The 14315-nt window shown below is 52.5% G+C and overlaps 1 protein-coding gene across 1 annotated transcript; it reads left to right on the forward strand.

Annotated features, from left to right (window-relative positions):
* The first annotated feature begins 11542 nt into the window (after positions 1-11542).
* On the forward strand, positions 11543-13899 carry SH2D6 (SH2 domain containing 6). Its single transcript, XM_015593850.1, has 6 exons — positions 11543-11583; positions 11765-11795; positions 11915-11939; positions 12372-12430; positions 12957-13115; positions 13783-13899. The coding sequence occupies exons 1-6, from the start codon at positions 11543-11545 to the stop codon at positions 13897-13899; spliced, it is 432 nt and encodes a 143-aa protein (XP_015449336.1).
* Positions 13900-14315: the final 416 nt, after the last annotated feature.

Below are 14315 nucleotides of genomic sequence, written 5' to 3' on the forward strand. Positions count from 1 at the left end.
AGGGCTTAGCCAGACTCTTGAATCAGTAAGAGCCTGTGTTACTTGCCCATGATGTGCCAGAAGCCATTTAATGCCTTTCTTTGCTGCCTGAAGGTCCAGCCAGCAGGGTGCAGTTAAAGCCACAGGGTAGTGTTATTAGGTCATTACAGGGAATGTGTTTAAAGGTAAGGTGCACCTACCTTGGGGGCTACTCAGGAACAAACATATTCTGTACATGGAAGTACCTGCACCTACACTGGTTACACATCCTGATGCAACTGCAAGATTCCCATTTTAGCAGAGACATCCTTAGCACATGAATATTTTTAATAAAAGTGTGTTAAAACTAGCATTTAAAAATTCTAAAGAAATTCATTGTTTTAATAACAGCTTCCATGTACAGTGGAATTGTGGTTGAATTTTTGTCAATATTGTTTATACATATTTTTTAAATCTTGCATATTTATAGGACTTCACAGATTTCTGCCGATTTTCGAAGTAAAGTTTTTGCATCAATAACAGGTGATAAACCTGTGCTGGTAGTCCTCCAGGCCACGCCTCTTCCTGTCTGCCTGTCCTGGAGGTGAAGGACAGGCCGCCATGCTTCTCCTCGCCATCAGGGGTCGCCCTTACCCATGGAACCACTGCTCGAGTCCCTATGGAGGCCTGAACCGCAGAGATGGGACTGAGGTCTTTGGTCTTGTGTACATAGTTAGATGACCTTGGCCCGAGGTCCAGCATTCATCTCCCCTTTAGTATCAGCTTTTCCATTGGTAAAGGTGGGGAGAGTGCTCTCAGGGCCTTCCACACCCATCCAGGAAGGATGTGGGGATAGAGACACATCCGGGAGCAGCAGTGCCTGCTCTTTCCTAAGGGGGAGGTAGAAGGTGAGGCAGATTTTTTGGTCTCTCTCTGCTCACCAGTCTTAGGAGAAAGGAACAAGGATGCAGTGGGAACAGGAGATGCCTGGTTCCTGGGCTCTGAGCTAAGAAAGGAGCCTAAGCAGGACCATATTACATCTGGCCAGGGAGTTAGGGGTTGGGGAAATGGGGAGGGGTCGAGTGCTACGGAGGGTGGGGGAGAAATACATGCCCCCTTCCACTCAGGAAGGTAGAGGAAAGGACCCTTTAGGGGGAGGGCAAGATAGGTCAAAGGTACTTAGAGAAGAGTTCTTGGTAATCCATCTGCATTTAGAGAAGGCAGTTGTCTACAGATAACAGGGAAAGGGCCTCAGGTACTGTGCTCAGTCTAGGTCTGGTGGTTGATGTCCAATGCGCAGGAAAGGAGCAAGCTATGGGCCTTCCAGAGGAGAGAGATGAAGGATGTTTGCAGAGAAGTTGGCTTTGAGTTAGATTTGAATATGCAGCTACAACAAATATTTTTTGGGAACTCGCTATGTGCCAAGCTGTGGGCTGGCCCCGTGTAATTTGGCTATGAAACAAACACAGTCACTGCCCATTTAGAGAGTTTACAGTCGAATGGGAATCTATAGTCTAGTCTGGAAATAAACCTGTGGATTTCATTGTGGTGAGAGTGTGGGGTGATAAACCGCCCTGGTTGGGACTCCTGCTGAGGGTCACTTAAGCTGTGGCCTGAAGGAAGGAGCGCTGCAGCAGAATGGCAGGTGCAGAGCCCGGGGATAAGAAGGGACCTATTTGAGACCTGAAAGAGATGGAAGAAACCATGTAACATAAGTGTTTGCACCTTACCCGGGCTTTTTTATTTTTATTTTTTTTTAGAAAATGACAGTGTTTAACGATAATCCTCAGTAAAAAAAAAAAAAAAAAGCTTCGTACACATTATACACACATTTACATGGCTTTGGAAGGTCTCAGTGCACAGATGAGGGCTGGGGAAGATCTGCCACATGACAGGATTGAGGTCTGTTGGGGCCTCCAGGGCCCTGGGTCTCCAGCAGGAAGCACCTTTCTCCCCAGTTGACTCTGAAACTTCTGGCCTGGATTTTCGGGAACATTTCCAGGATCACCAACTGGGACACCTCCTAGGCTCTCTTCTGGGTAGAATCTGAGAAGTGAGCTAATGAATCAAATTTAAAGACAACTAAAGAAGCTATGTTTATCTGCATAACTGAGGTGGAGGGGAGAGGGCTGGGGTCTGGGGGAAGGAAAGTGTGCTTGTACCACCTTGTGAAGAAGGCATTGCCAGTTGCAGAAATAAGGAGAATGGATTTGGGAAGTGGGGATGGTGTACATATAAAAGAATCTTTTTTTTCCTTTTTCCCTGTTTTGCTATACATTAAGAGCACCCTCCCTTATTGTATTCTCTAAAGACTGAGTAAAGATCTAAATTTCTTCCGATTGAAATTTCCTTAAGGCAGTAGGGTACATACAAGAGTAGGCCTCCTGGGGGTCCAATCATGTGGGAACCACAGAGAGAACATGAGTATGAGTGAGTCCATGGGAAAAAATGGAGGAACTGCAGCAGGAGAAGTGGGTAGGGGCCTGATCTACCCACTTAGGGGCCAGTAAGAAGCATTTGGTCTCCATTTAAGGGGCCATGAGCACTCAAGGGATTTAGGCAGAGCTGTGACAGGACACAATGTTCTGTGAGCAAAGATTCCAGAATAGGGAAGGGAAGGGCATGTGGGACAAAGGCACACCACCCTGCAGGGACACAGGGAAGCAGGGTGGTGCCAGTTCGTGCTCTTTACCCGAGAAGCCAGAGAAAGCCAACCTCAACTTTCAGTCCCAACCCTAAAGAAAAGCTAGTGCGCTGCTTTCCAGAAAAACAGAGTTTTGTATCCACTTTCAGGGGAGATAGAGAGAGGGCCTGTCACAAACCTCTGAAGCTGTAGCAATAAATGATTATGTACCAAGGAGGAATGTACTAGAGACCGTACTTAGGATGCTTGTCGGCCTCTGTTCGTCAGCCCTCCATTACACATCACAGCTGCCGCTAGAGTAAGCTGAGACAACAGACATGGGAGGGCAGCAGGCTGAGCAGGAAGAGGGGACACTGCCAGCTCATGCAAAACCAGCCCCGACCTTCCCCTTCGTTCATCCGCCTGGGAGGGCCCCTTTTCTCCCTCTTGCTGGCCACCTTGCTTCAAGATTATCCCCGCCATTAACTAACCCAACCAGAGACGGAGTTCAATGGGACCTTGGCCACTTGCTCGGGTTTTCATTCTCCCTGACTCCTCACAGGGCCTCATTCTCAACTCCCAGCCTCCCTTCTCTAACGCCTCATGTTCAGGCCTGTCCCATGCCACCTGCTTGGCCCTAACCTCATGTTCAGAAAGTTCTCCCTTCCCTCTTCCTACTCGACCCCTTCCTCTTGCCCCTATGGATTCTCATTCCCTGGGAGAAAAATCCTTGTATTCTCAGTACCTTTCGCCCTACTTCCATAGCTAAGGGAAACCTGGCTGTCTGGTGGTGGCCCCACACCCCAGGTCCTCCCCTAGGTCTCAGCTCCCACTGACCGGGCCCCACCTGCCCCGAAGGCATCCTTCTCCCAGTGCTTCCTCATGTCTGAAATCCAGGTCACCCCTCCTTCCTTCCCTTCCTTCCTCTTTTTCTCTGTATTGACTGATGTTTTAAATTAAAAAATAGTTAATGTTTGTCATCAAAAAAAAGTCTCCACAGTATAGAAATATAAAGCTATGACATTTCTACCTGATCTCGCCTTCCCAGGAGATGAGCACACCTGGCTTCATGCTTTAGGCTTCTTGGTGTCCACGTGGTAATCCCAGTGATGCTGCACTTTCATCTCTAAATTAGAACTCTTAACTGAAAATGAGAGAAGCCAACCTAGCTAGTTTAGGCTATTAAAAGAATTCTGTAGTTCACAGCATCTCCAGGAGGGCCAGAGAACCAGCCAGGAACAATGTCCCAAAGGTCACAGCCAAGCTGCCCTAGTGGAGGCACCTCTGAGCACAGACACCACCTTCTGCCAACACTGCTGTCCCAGGCCTCTGGAAACAGGGTATAGATGTCCCCCCTTTCCAGGGTGGATTCCTCTTGGTGCCTGCTTCGGATACAAAGTCTAGCATGGGGGCATCTGACCGGCAGAAAGCTTACACCCAGCTGCAAGGCAGGCTGGGACGGCCTCATCTAGCTTCTGTGAATGGAAGCAAGATTCATAAGATGGAAAACGCCCCAAATGTAGGAAGCGCTCAACAACCGGAAAGAATGGCTGACGTCCCATTCAGTTCTCTAGGAATCTAGCTACCTTCATCTCTGCAGCTCCTGCTCTACATGCCACACTCTCCCAACTCTGAGACCTCTGGCCATAGCCTGCTTACCTGTCCTCCATCACGTCCTCAGAAACCACCCCCTCCAGTACTTCCTATTGTGCTCACACCAGGGATCCCGACTAGTCTTTACCACCTTCTCTACTGACAATTACGTCAGCTGTAGCATCACCACCTCAGGAAGATCTGACATTTATTGTGCACGTACTGTGTTTCACGTTTGGTCATCTCATTCCACCTTCAAACCCACCTCCCATGTCCCCACCAGGATAATTCTCTTATTAATATCCCCACTTACGTGAGAGGGAAAGGGAACCTAGAGGAACTGAATGTCTCCTCGGGTTGGCCCTCTCCATCACTCATGGTGGCCCCTTGAGAGCAGGGTCTGTCATGTTCCTTCTCTGCTGGGGATCCCCGTGTTCCCCACGAGCTAAAAGCTGTATGTGATTCTAAAAGTGTCCTAGGAGTCACATCTCAGACCCCTACAGAACAGTGCTTTTCAAACTCAACTGATCATAAGATTGATCTAAGATGCTTGTTAAAAATAATATAGATTCCCAATTCTCCCCTGGAGCATCCAGTTCTCAAGCTCTTGGGAAGGTCAAGAATCTAAGACTTTTAACAAGCCCTCCGGTGATTCTTAAGATCAAGCAAATGGAGGAAATATTACTCTAGAGAGCTGTTTGTTTCCTTAGGGTGAACTTAGACTACTCTGGGCCTGTAAATTATGGCCTGCTGTCCTTAGAGATCAGCATCTGAGATCTGAAAAATGTGCGGAATCACTTGGTGCTTTTGAAGAACGGTAAAACAGGCACTCATGTGCTGCCAGACAATGGGGCACTGAAACCTTCAAAACACGTTTCCAGCAATTCCCCTTCTAGGAATTCATCCCGAGGTAATAGCGATGGTTCTGCACTAAGTAATCTTGTGCCAAAGATGGAGAATGAAGATGTCCAAATCTGCCTGTACAATTAGAAAGAAGCGAGGTCCTGCAGGCCTGGCTGGGGCGAGACAAAGCCATGACGCAGGCTTCCTTTCTTTCCCATCTCCCAGATCTGTCCAGGCCAGAGGTGGGACCCACAGAGGTGACACGAATTACATCCTTTGCCTAGGGCCCTTTTACTCAACCTGGCCCTGGCATTTGCCTATGCAAAGCCCTGAACAGAGGGAGGGTGTGGCTGAGGCAAGGGCAGTAGAGACTGGGAAACACACTCAGTTTGGGATATGCAGTGGGGTGATATGTAAAGCCTCCTGCTGATTTTGGCCTGCTGAATCTGGTCCCATAGGAGGTCCCCTGGGCGAGAGAAGTGCTCCCCCCACACACACCTTATGGTCTAAAAGTGGAACAAAGGTCAGCTGGGGAGTAAGGTCAGGGAGGAGACCCCGTCCCTGCCTCCAGGCCCGAACTGTTTGTTTTTGTTTTCTGTTTTTCCCACTGCACCAAATGGACTCCCTGTTAAGCCATCCCAAGGACTGTTCATAGCTTCTTAAGTGTCCCTTTAGCCTGCAGATCCCAAGAATCATCCGGTCTTCCTCTCTGAAGGCTGTGGCCAGCTCCAACCCTGGTGCTCTCTTCCCAGGACCTCCAGCACCAGGGCCTCCAAAGATGCAAGCCCATGGCCTTCATTTCTCCCTTATGCCAACAGCCAGGAACTCACCAAAATAATAAACACAGGAAAGTTACAGTGCCCCAGAAAGTTCTTACATTCATGATCCTGGTCTATGTTTCCTCATTCCTTGGTTTAAATAGAGTTAGACACCAGGCTCCGGCCCTGCTTTTTACCCCAACCCTTCTCAGAAGTCAAAGTTCCAAAATTCACTCAGGTGCTAGAGCACCTAAAAGTCATGGGCAAACCTTGGGCTGAATCTCACCTTCAACATTTACTAATTGTATGACCTTGGGAAAGTCGCTCGACTCCTCAGAGTCTCAGTGCTATGGATTCAATTGTATCTCCATAAAATCGATATGTTGGAGCCCTAACCGCCCATATCACTGTATTTGTACATAGACTCTTTAGGGAGGTAATTAAGGTTAAATGAAGTCATGGGATGAGGCCCTGATTCTATAAGACTGGTGTCCTTATAAGAGGTAGTGACACCAGAGATCTCTCTCTTCACCTATGCACAGAGGAAAAGCCATGCGGGGACACAGCAAAAAGTTGTCTGCAAGCCAAAAAGAGAGCTTTCACCAGAAACCAACCCAGATGGCACCTTAATCTCAGACTTCTAGCCTTGAGAACAGTGAAAAATAAATTTCTGTTTTTTAAACCACCCAGTCTTGTGGTATTTCGTGATGGGAGCCAGAGTTGATTCATACACTCAGTTTCCTCATCTGAAAAGCAGGGATAAAACTAGTCCTTTGCATTATGCAGCTATTGTGAGAATCTATTGAAGAAGTACATATGTAATGTCTGCCTGTTTAGTTTTCCTACAGCATCTTTAGCACCTGGAACAGTGCCTGGTTTATTGTAGAAGTTCAGTAAATACCTACTGAATTAACAAATACATCCATCAAAAAAGGAAGCTGTCAAACTAAATACAAGTGCCTATCTCTGAGCTTTTCACTAACCTCCATTTCCTTAGTCATTGACCACCAGTCACCAGCAAATGACAGCAGGGATAAAGGGTTTAAGAAAAGTGTCTGCAAGGACAGTTTCCTATTTTTAATTAGATCTACCCATTAAAGTCATGTCTTTTATGAATTGAGAAAGAGCTTGGTCTGGTTGATCCGGAGGCAAGTTTTAGCCTCTGGCAGGAGAGGACATTGATCAGAGAGCTGAAGGAGGCCTATGAAACTTTGTCCAGCTTTGCAAGCCTGGGCTTGGAGGGGAGAGAGCTCTTCCTCCAGAGGGCTGGAGGGGCTGGAGACCATAACCATGGAAGGCATTGTGAGGGAAGCTGGGGCTAGGTCCTGGGAGTGGCATGGGGGAAGTTGGTCTGGGGTTGGAGGCCACAGTAGGCCCACCTTTCAGGTGCTTGTGAGATGCAAATGATGGGAACAATAGGGCCCCTGTCCCCAGGCCCTTTGTAGCAGAGGCTCGATTCCAGGGAGGGATAGCTCCTTCACCTTGGCCATGGTGAGACTTGGTTCTGGGGCCACCCCAAGTGCACAGACCTGCCTACCCCTGGGGGCCCAGGATTACAGAGAGGGAGAGGCATCCAGCTGCACTGACTACCCCCTTATGCCCCTCCCTGTCTCTTTCCAGGACAAGCTCCAGGAGAGCAAACCCAGGTGAGTACTCAGCTTCTCTCTTTCCTTCTGCCTTCCTCTCTTGTCTCCACCTGTGCCACCCCACTCCTGGGCGCAGCCATCCTTGGAGCTGTGCTGACTGTGCCTGGGTCCCGTCCGCACACCTAGTAAGACCATGCGTGTACCTCCGCCCTCTGTGAGCACTAGGGCTCCCCCACTACTGCTTCCCTGGGGCACCAACTCATCTAGCTGTGACCCATGGGCACTAGCTCTGCCCCCAGAGTCTTCCTCTTGCTGCCCTGACCCAGGGTGCTGACACGACTCCAGGGGGCTCCCTTCACATTGTCATGGATGTGAACGTCCTGGAGTTGTGCAGTGTCTGGCTGACACAAACTCAAGGGCCCCCTGAGCAGACTTGACTAGAGTCTGATTACAGGTTGGGTCCACCCCTTCCACCCCTCAGATGCGCAGGTAAGTGATACAGTAGGCAAGAGGGGCCCCTGAAAGTTGAGTCTCCCATCAGTGGCTCTAGAACCTCCTGCCCATCATAGCCCAGCACTGCTAAGTCACTGGGGCTTAGCTCTTCCACCTGTCTTGTTCAGAATTAGGGGTACACGAGGGTGGGGGACTGGCATAGGTGCAACAGGCAGCTAGCTGGGAGGCACCCTTGTTTTCAAAATGCCTATGTCATTGGCCCTGCCGCAGTGTCGGAAAGGCCCATCGTGAATGGTTCTTTTGAGCTGAACTCAATGAGTAACTCATTGTGCTAGAGAGGGGGTGGGCTGGGAAGAGACGAGGCCAGTCTCATCAGTCTCCCGTCCAGACTCCCCCGTTTGGAGAACAGATGCCCCCCAGCCATCTCCTCTGCCTGCTCCAGGGACCTGGAGACACAGGGTAAGTCCAGGAGCTGAGCCTGGGGTGGGGACAGGGGGAGGCAGATGCCACCACCCGTCCTGCACCTCTTCCATCCTCCCTGTGCTCAGCACCCCTTCCCAGAGGTCCAGGAGGAGGAGGAGGAAGAAGAAGATAAATACGAGTTGCCCCCCTGTGAGACTCTGCCCCTCAATCGAGCCCCTGCCCTGCTTCCTGGCACAGAGGAGGACTCTTTGTACCTGGGTGAGGGCTGGGAAGTGGAGGCAGAAAGGTCGGGTGGTCGGGCAAGGGTGGAGGGTGCAGGCCTGGCTTTTTCTCCATCTGTGCTGGGCAGCCAGGGGAGGCCTCAGCTGGCAGAGAGGGAGAGAGAGAGAGAGAGAGAGATAGGAAAGAAAGGAGGTGGGAAGGAGAGAGGAGTCTGGAGGGGCAGTGTAACCAAGGCAACAGTGGGAAAGAAGGAGGCCCAACCTGGTCCCTGGGGCCTGGCGTCCCCTCTCTGCTATCCCAGCACGTCTCAGAGCGAGGGTAGGGGTGCCAGAAGAGCCCGCTGGCATCCCACCCCCACGACTCCCCAGGCTGGGGCAGATGGGGGCAGGGAGGCTGGCCGCCTCCAGTTGCCATGGAGACGGGGCTGTCAGGAAACCAGTTGAGCTGGGAGTGGAAGGAGAAAGAAATAGAGGCTAGGTGGGGGCGGGAGGAAAATGGGAACCTAAGTGAGATGAACCCAGTGACTCACAAACCTTGGGGTCTTTCCCAGATCGCTCTGCCCCCCTGGGTGCGTCTAAGTCACTACTGCAGCCCCGGTCCGAGATGGTGAACAGCATCCCGGCAAGCCCCACCCCAGGCTACCATTTCCCAGTGAGTAAATCTAAGAGGCATCTCATTTGCAAGACTCCCCACATCTGCACTCAAGAGGCCCCTGAAAAATTAGATGCAATAGAAACCAGAGTCCTGTGAACATTCGCTCCTCCCACCTGTCTGGCCTGGTCCTTTCACCCTCCAGGTCAGTATCACCCAAGATTCACCCTTCCAGCCTGAGCTGGGAAGGTGAAGGGAAGGAAAACCAAACTAGCTTGGTGGCCCCTCTCGGGACCCTGAGGATGAGGCCCCCTCCTTGCCTAGAGAGTGAAGAAATCCCTCCGCTCAGGGGCCAGCTCTCATTCCAGCCAAGACCCTGCTATAGGCTTTGAAAGCTACCACTTTCATCATATACTTTATTGGAATAAAAAGAAAAACAAGGAGAGATTCGCAACAAAGAAAGAGCCACGGAAGCGAAGCAGAGGGAAGAGTCGCCTCCTTTACACTTTAACTCTTGTGTTGCAGTGTTTTTTGAAGCTGCACAGATATACATTGCCCTACCATCCTTGCCCTCCCAATGACTCAGTTTCCCTTCCATACCCTGACCCTACCCAGTTCTTCCTCACCACCCCTTGTGCCCACAGCTGAAGGCAGCACTTAGCTTGCAGGGGGCCGTGAAGCAGAGCCGGCCCTCTGGGAGGCGAGGTAATGGGGACATCTTCTCTGTCCAGGGCCCTCCCACTTCCCTGCCCTGAGAAGCGGGATCTGGTCCCACAGGGTACAGCTGAGCTGCCTTACATCAGCTCCCTGCCAAGCCTGGTTACTGTACTCCCCTAGCTGTTCCTCAGTTTTACCTGTGGACCCCCCACTAAGGCAGGCAGTTGAGGAGGAGGGCGAGGCCCCAGACATGAAATGCTTTGCCTGAAATCACACCAAAGCAGAGTTCACCGTGGTCTCTGGGTCAGGGGAAGAGGTCTGAGGTTAGCGTGCTTTGCCCAGAAGGCCCTCACCAATGAGACACATCTGGGTGTTATCCTCCATTAAAGGAGCCCCTTTGGCCACTAGTCTCTGATTTCTTCCATGTCATTACTGCCACCACTTTCCAGAGACTGTCCCCCATGGTAAGTGCCTGAAGGCCTGTGACCCCAGAACCCTGGATGTCAGACCAGGGAGGAACCCCAGCCAGCTTGTTTTTGTCTGAAAGTGGCCCCAGGAGCAGCAGCCTCCTCCTGCCCAAAGTCAGACAGCTAACTGGAGACACATTTATTTTTACATGCTCAGTGGTTGGTAAACCTTCATGACCTTGAGGGTAGTTTTGGAACAGCCCAAAGTCATTTGGAGCCAAGCCTAGCAAATCAGTCGGGAGGTCAAGTCAGGTAACACCCTGGGGTTGTGAGGTAAGGCAACACCATTGAAAGCGGCTTTCTACCAGGGCCTCAGAGCTGCTCCAAGGATACTCTCAGATAAGTTCCAAGGAGGGAACTTCACTCTTCCAGCCTAAGTTTCACTCAGTTCCTTTCTCCCTGTGCTCATGTCTGGTGGGCCTCTCCTTTTCCTTCAGAGCTGACTGCACCAGCCCAAGTGGTGAGCAGCCTCACAATCCCCCCTCACACTCTATGGTTCTGACTAGGAAGTTGGCAGGGTTGGGGTGGGGGGCTTGGGAGGGCCAGGAAATGTCCCGGAAACTGAGAAAAAAGGCCCAGAGCCGAGTCCCTCCTTGTCTGTCACAGGTCCCAGGCAGGGTAAACTCAGTTGTCCTTAGGGTGCCACCCAGGGCTACTGAGAAGGGCCTTGCCCAGAGCTCCTGCTGGACACCCATGTTCTCTGAGAGCTGGGGCCTGTGGGCACCTCTGAAGGGGAAGGTGTTCTTGGGGTGCCCCCTTCTCAGCAACGGAGCAATTTTAACCCTCCAGCTGGCTCCCAGAAGAGGTCCACCTTGTGAGGAGGTGTGAGGTGTCAACAGCCCTCAGTGATGGCTCTCCCCTCCCTCTCACTCACTTGTCAAACCCTTGGTCCTACACACCCTCCCTACCTTAGGTACCAAGTTCTCCAAAGAAACCTGATGAGGACATCTACCTGGAGTGTGAGCCCAGTCCAGGTGAACATCTCCCTCTGCCCCAGATCCATCCCATCCCAAGGCCTTCGGCATGACCCACTCTCCTGGCTCCATCTTCGCACCGTGTCTTCTCTCACCACCTCCACCCACACACATTTGCCTTCAAACGCACACTTCTACCTTTGGTCCATTGACCCCCACTGTGCCAATGAAGGAGGGGACCTCTTAGAACAAGGGCTGTGTGGGGCTTCCCAGCTGTTGCGGCCTGGTTGGAAGGACTCCCAGAAAGCCCAGGCTGCAGAGAAGCAGCAAGCTCTGCTGCTGTCCTTGGCCACTCCCTGGCCTGTGTGGGTGTCCTTGCCTGCTTCCCTGCCCAGCCCAGCCTGCCCCTGTTTCAGTCCCTGCCTTGCCTCAGACTCTGAACTCCCATGTCCTGATGCCCCCAGTCCCTCTGCCAAGGACATCAGCAGTGCCCAGGTGAGTGCCCTACCCCCCACATGGGTGTGTGTGTGTGTGTGTGTGTGTGTGTGTGTGTGTAAGAGAGAAAGAGAGAGATGTGTGCACTCAGGCTTACCCAGCCCCTGGGACCTCTGGGTTCACTGGGCCTTTCTTTTGAGGGAATTAGACCCTGAGCCATTCCCCAATTTGTTCCCCACAGGCCCACCACAGCCCCCCAGGAACCTCGGAATGTAAGAGGCTGGTGGTGAGGGGGAAAGTGAGCTGGGTGGGAGGGAAGGAGGCTCAGGGTGTGGCTTCGGGCCCAGGGAAGCAGGCCTAGTCTCTTCTGACCAGACCTCCTGTGTCCCAGGGAGCAGCGAATGTCACCTCTAAAGGTGAGTACAGGCATCTTCAGCACGAACCAGGGCAGTCTTACCAGGGTCCACCCCAGCCACAGCCCTGCAGGCCACAGACTCCCTCCCAACCTCTCATGCCCTACTTTGCTGAAGGGGTGCCTGTAGTTATGCCTCCAGTTGAGAGCAGGCCTGAGGGGACCCTCTTGGGCATTTTCCAGGGTCTGCACTGAAGTGGGAAGCTCCTAGGTTATACCTCACAATCACCCCTCATTTGGAGGTCACGTGTGGCCTAGCTGGTGGGTCCTAGCAGAGCCCAAGACCAAGAGAGGAGGGGTGAAGCACCAGGTGCTCTGCTTTCAATGTATGGCCTGTGCACGCACCGCCCCCAACTTCTCCCACCCCTGCAGCTGGGCCCCAGTCCTCCTTGTGTATTCCCTTCCCATGCCCAGCTCTATAATCTGCTTCTTCCAGCAGGAGGGAGAGCCTCTCTTTCCTCTGTAGCCCCCATTGGGAGCAACTCAGCTGCTGAGGTAAGGAAGGGCCGAGAGAGGGCTGGAGGCCTGTGGGGAAGCCTCTTGGGCTGGTGTCCACCATTGCAAGGAGTATGCATAAAATGTGTGTGGCACCGTGCTGGGCACCAGTCACAGACACTTCTTTGTTCTGCTTGTACAGATTCAGTCTGGGGAAGGCAACTGTGAACACCAATAACCTTACCCTGGGTTCTCTGTTCCCCACCCCCTACCCAGTGCCCCAGCACACACATCTCTAAGCACCTGTGTGTGTGTGTGTGTACATACAGGACAGCAGCCTGCTAGGTCAGCCGTGGTACTCAGAGAACTGTGACCGTCATGCTGTTGAGAGTGCCCTGCTTGGATGCCAAAAGGTGGGCAACCACAGAGCCTCTAGGTCTTCTTAGAAACCCTTCTGCTCATGGGCTGTGGCTGGCTGAGCAGGCAGGGGTAGCAGGGCAAGGGGCGGGGAGCATCTGGCTATCGAGGGTCAGGGCTGTGGGAGGACAATTTGAAGATGAGGCTGATGGATGGGTCTCCACTACAGGATGGGGCCTACACCGTGCGCCCCAGCTCAGGACCTCGCGGCTCCCAGCCCTTCACCCTGGCAGTGCTTCTCCACGGCTGGGTCTTCAACATTCCCATCCGCCAGCTGGATGGTGGGCGCCTCTATGCCCTAGGCCGGGAGGGCAGGAACCACGAGGAGGTGGGTGCTGGAGGAGGTAGGGGACTAAGGGTAACAAAGACAGCGGAGAAGTACCCTGGGCCCAGCCAGGAGTATTTGCCGAGGGAAAAACTGTGCTTGCTTTGACAGCACATATACTAAAATTACATAGGGAAAATCCCACATTCCATAGTCTTCTGGAGTGGGTGGAAATGATAGCGGACAGAGACCTGAGTCCCTTCCCAGAGGTCTACCTTTCTCTGGGAGAGGCACTTCCTCCTGCCTGGCTCATTCCTCACAGCACCCAGGTGTACGTGTAATGAACCAGTGAAAGGAGGGCAGGGCCCCAATAGTCCAGACTCCTGTCTGTGCCAGGACTCAACATGCTCCCAGCACATGCTGGGCTGCAGACCAGAGACGGTCACCCATACTGGAGGACAGGGGCAGAGGCACATCCCCAGAGTTTTTTCCATCTGGCCTTGGAAAGATGAGTCTGGCCAACAACATGCCCACGGGTGGAATGGCAGGAAAGGTGCACAAGGCCTGGAATTGGGGAGCAAAATGGCAATGGAGCCTCATGGGACAAACAGGAAGGAAAATATTTACAAAAATAGCAACGAGCCCCTCATCAGATGCCTGCAGTTCCCTTAGGAAGTTTCTCTCCGCATGAGGCTCCAGGGACTCATAGATGTCCTGCCTCTCTGCCCAGCGTTTCTCTTCCGTGGCTGCCATGGTCCAGCACTACATGCAGCAACCCTTGACTCTTGTGGACAGACACAATGGCAGCCGGCAACTAACCTGCCTGCTCTTCCCCACCAAGCCTTGACACCCCGGTGGATTTCCACACCCACCTCTGGCCCCATCAGTTGCTTCTTGCCCCATCCACCTTGGACTGTCTCATTTCCTCTCCCAGGACTCCACCCCTCCAAACCCTCCCCATCCCTTGCCCAAGTCCCTGCAGGCCTAGATGAGAAACGGTTGCCCAGAGACAGAAAGGGTCCCCAAGACCCCATCCCATGCTCACCTAGAACCTGGCCCTACACTCCCTGCGGTATCTCCAAGGCTGGGAAGCGAGGGCCCCCCACTCCCAGCCCCAGGAATGGCTGTGTCCACTGTTACTAGGGCCTCCCAGGCTGCTCTGGATGAAGGCCTCCTCCAGGAAGCTGAGCCTCTCAGGGACAGCATGGGCTCTGCTGGGTCACAAAGAGAATCTTCTCACATTCTCTAGGGGGTGAACACAGA

The sequence above is a fragment of the Pteropus alecto genome, unplaced genomic scaffold (assembly GCF_000325575.1).
Source record: "Pteropus alecto unplaced genomic scaffold, ASM32557v1 scaffold117, whole genome shotgun sequence".
NCBI lineage: Eukaryota > Metazoa > Chordata > Mammalia > Chiroptera > Pteropodidae > Pteropus > Pteropus alecto.

Bases quoted from the DNA above. Each gene is read 5' to 3' on its own strand.
- SH2D6 (XM_015593850.1), top strand. From the start codon at position 11,543: ATGCCCCCAGTCCCTCTGCCAAGGACATCAGCAGTGCCCAG. The intron at 11,796-11,914 runs GTAAGAGGCTGG...CCTGTGTCCCAG, and splicing joins CCCCCCAGGAACCTCGGAAT to GGAGCAGCGAATGTCACCTC. The intron at 13,116-13,782 runs GTGGGTGCTGGA...CTCTCTGCCCAG, and splicing joins AGGGCAGGAACCACGAGGAG to CGTTTCTCTTCCGTGGCTGC.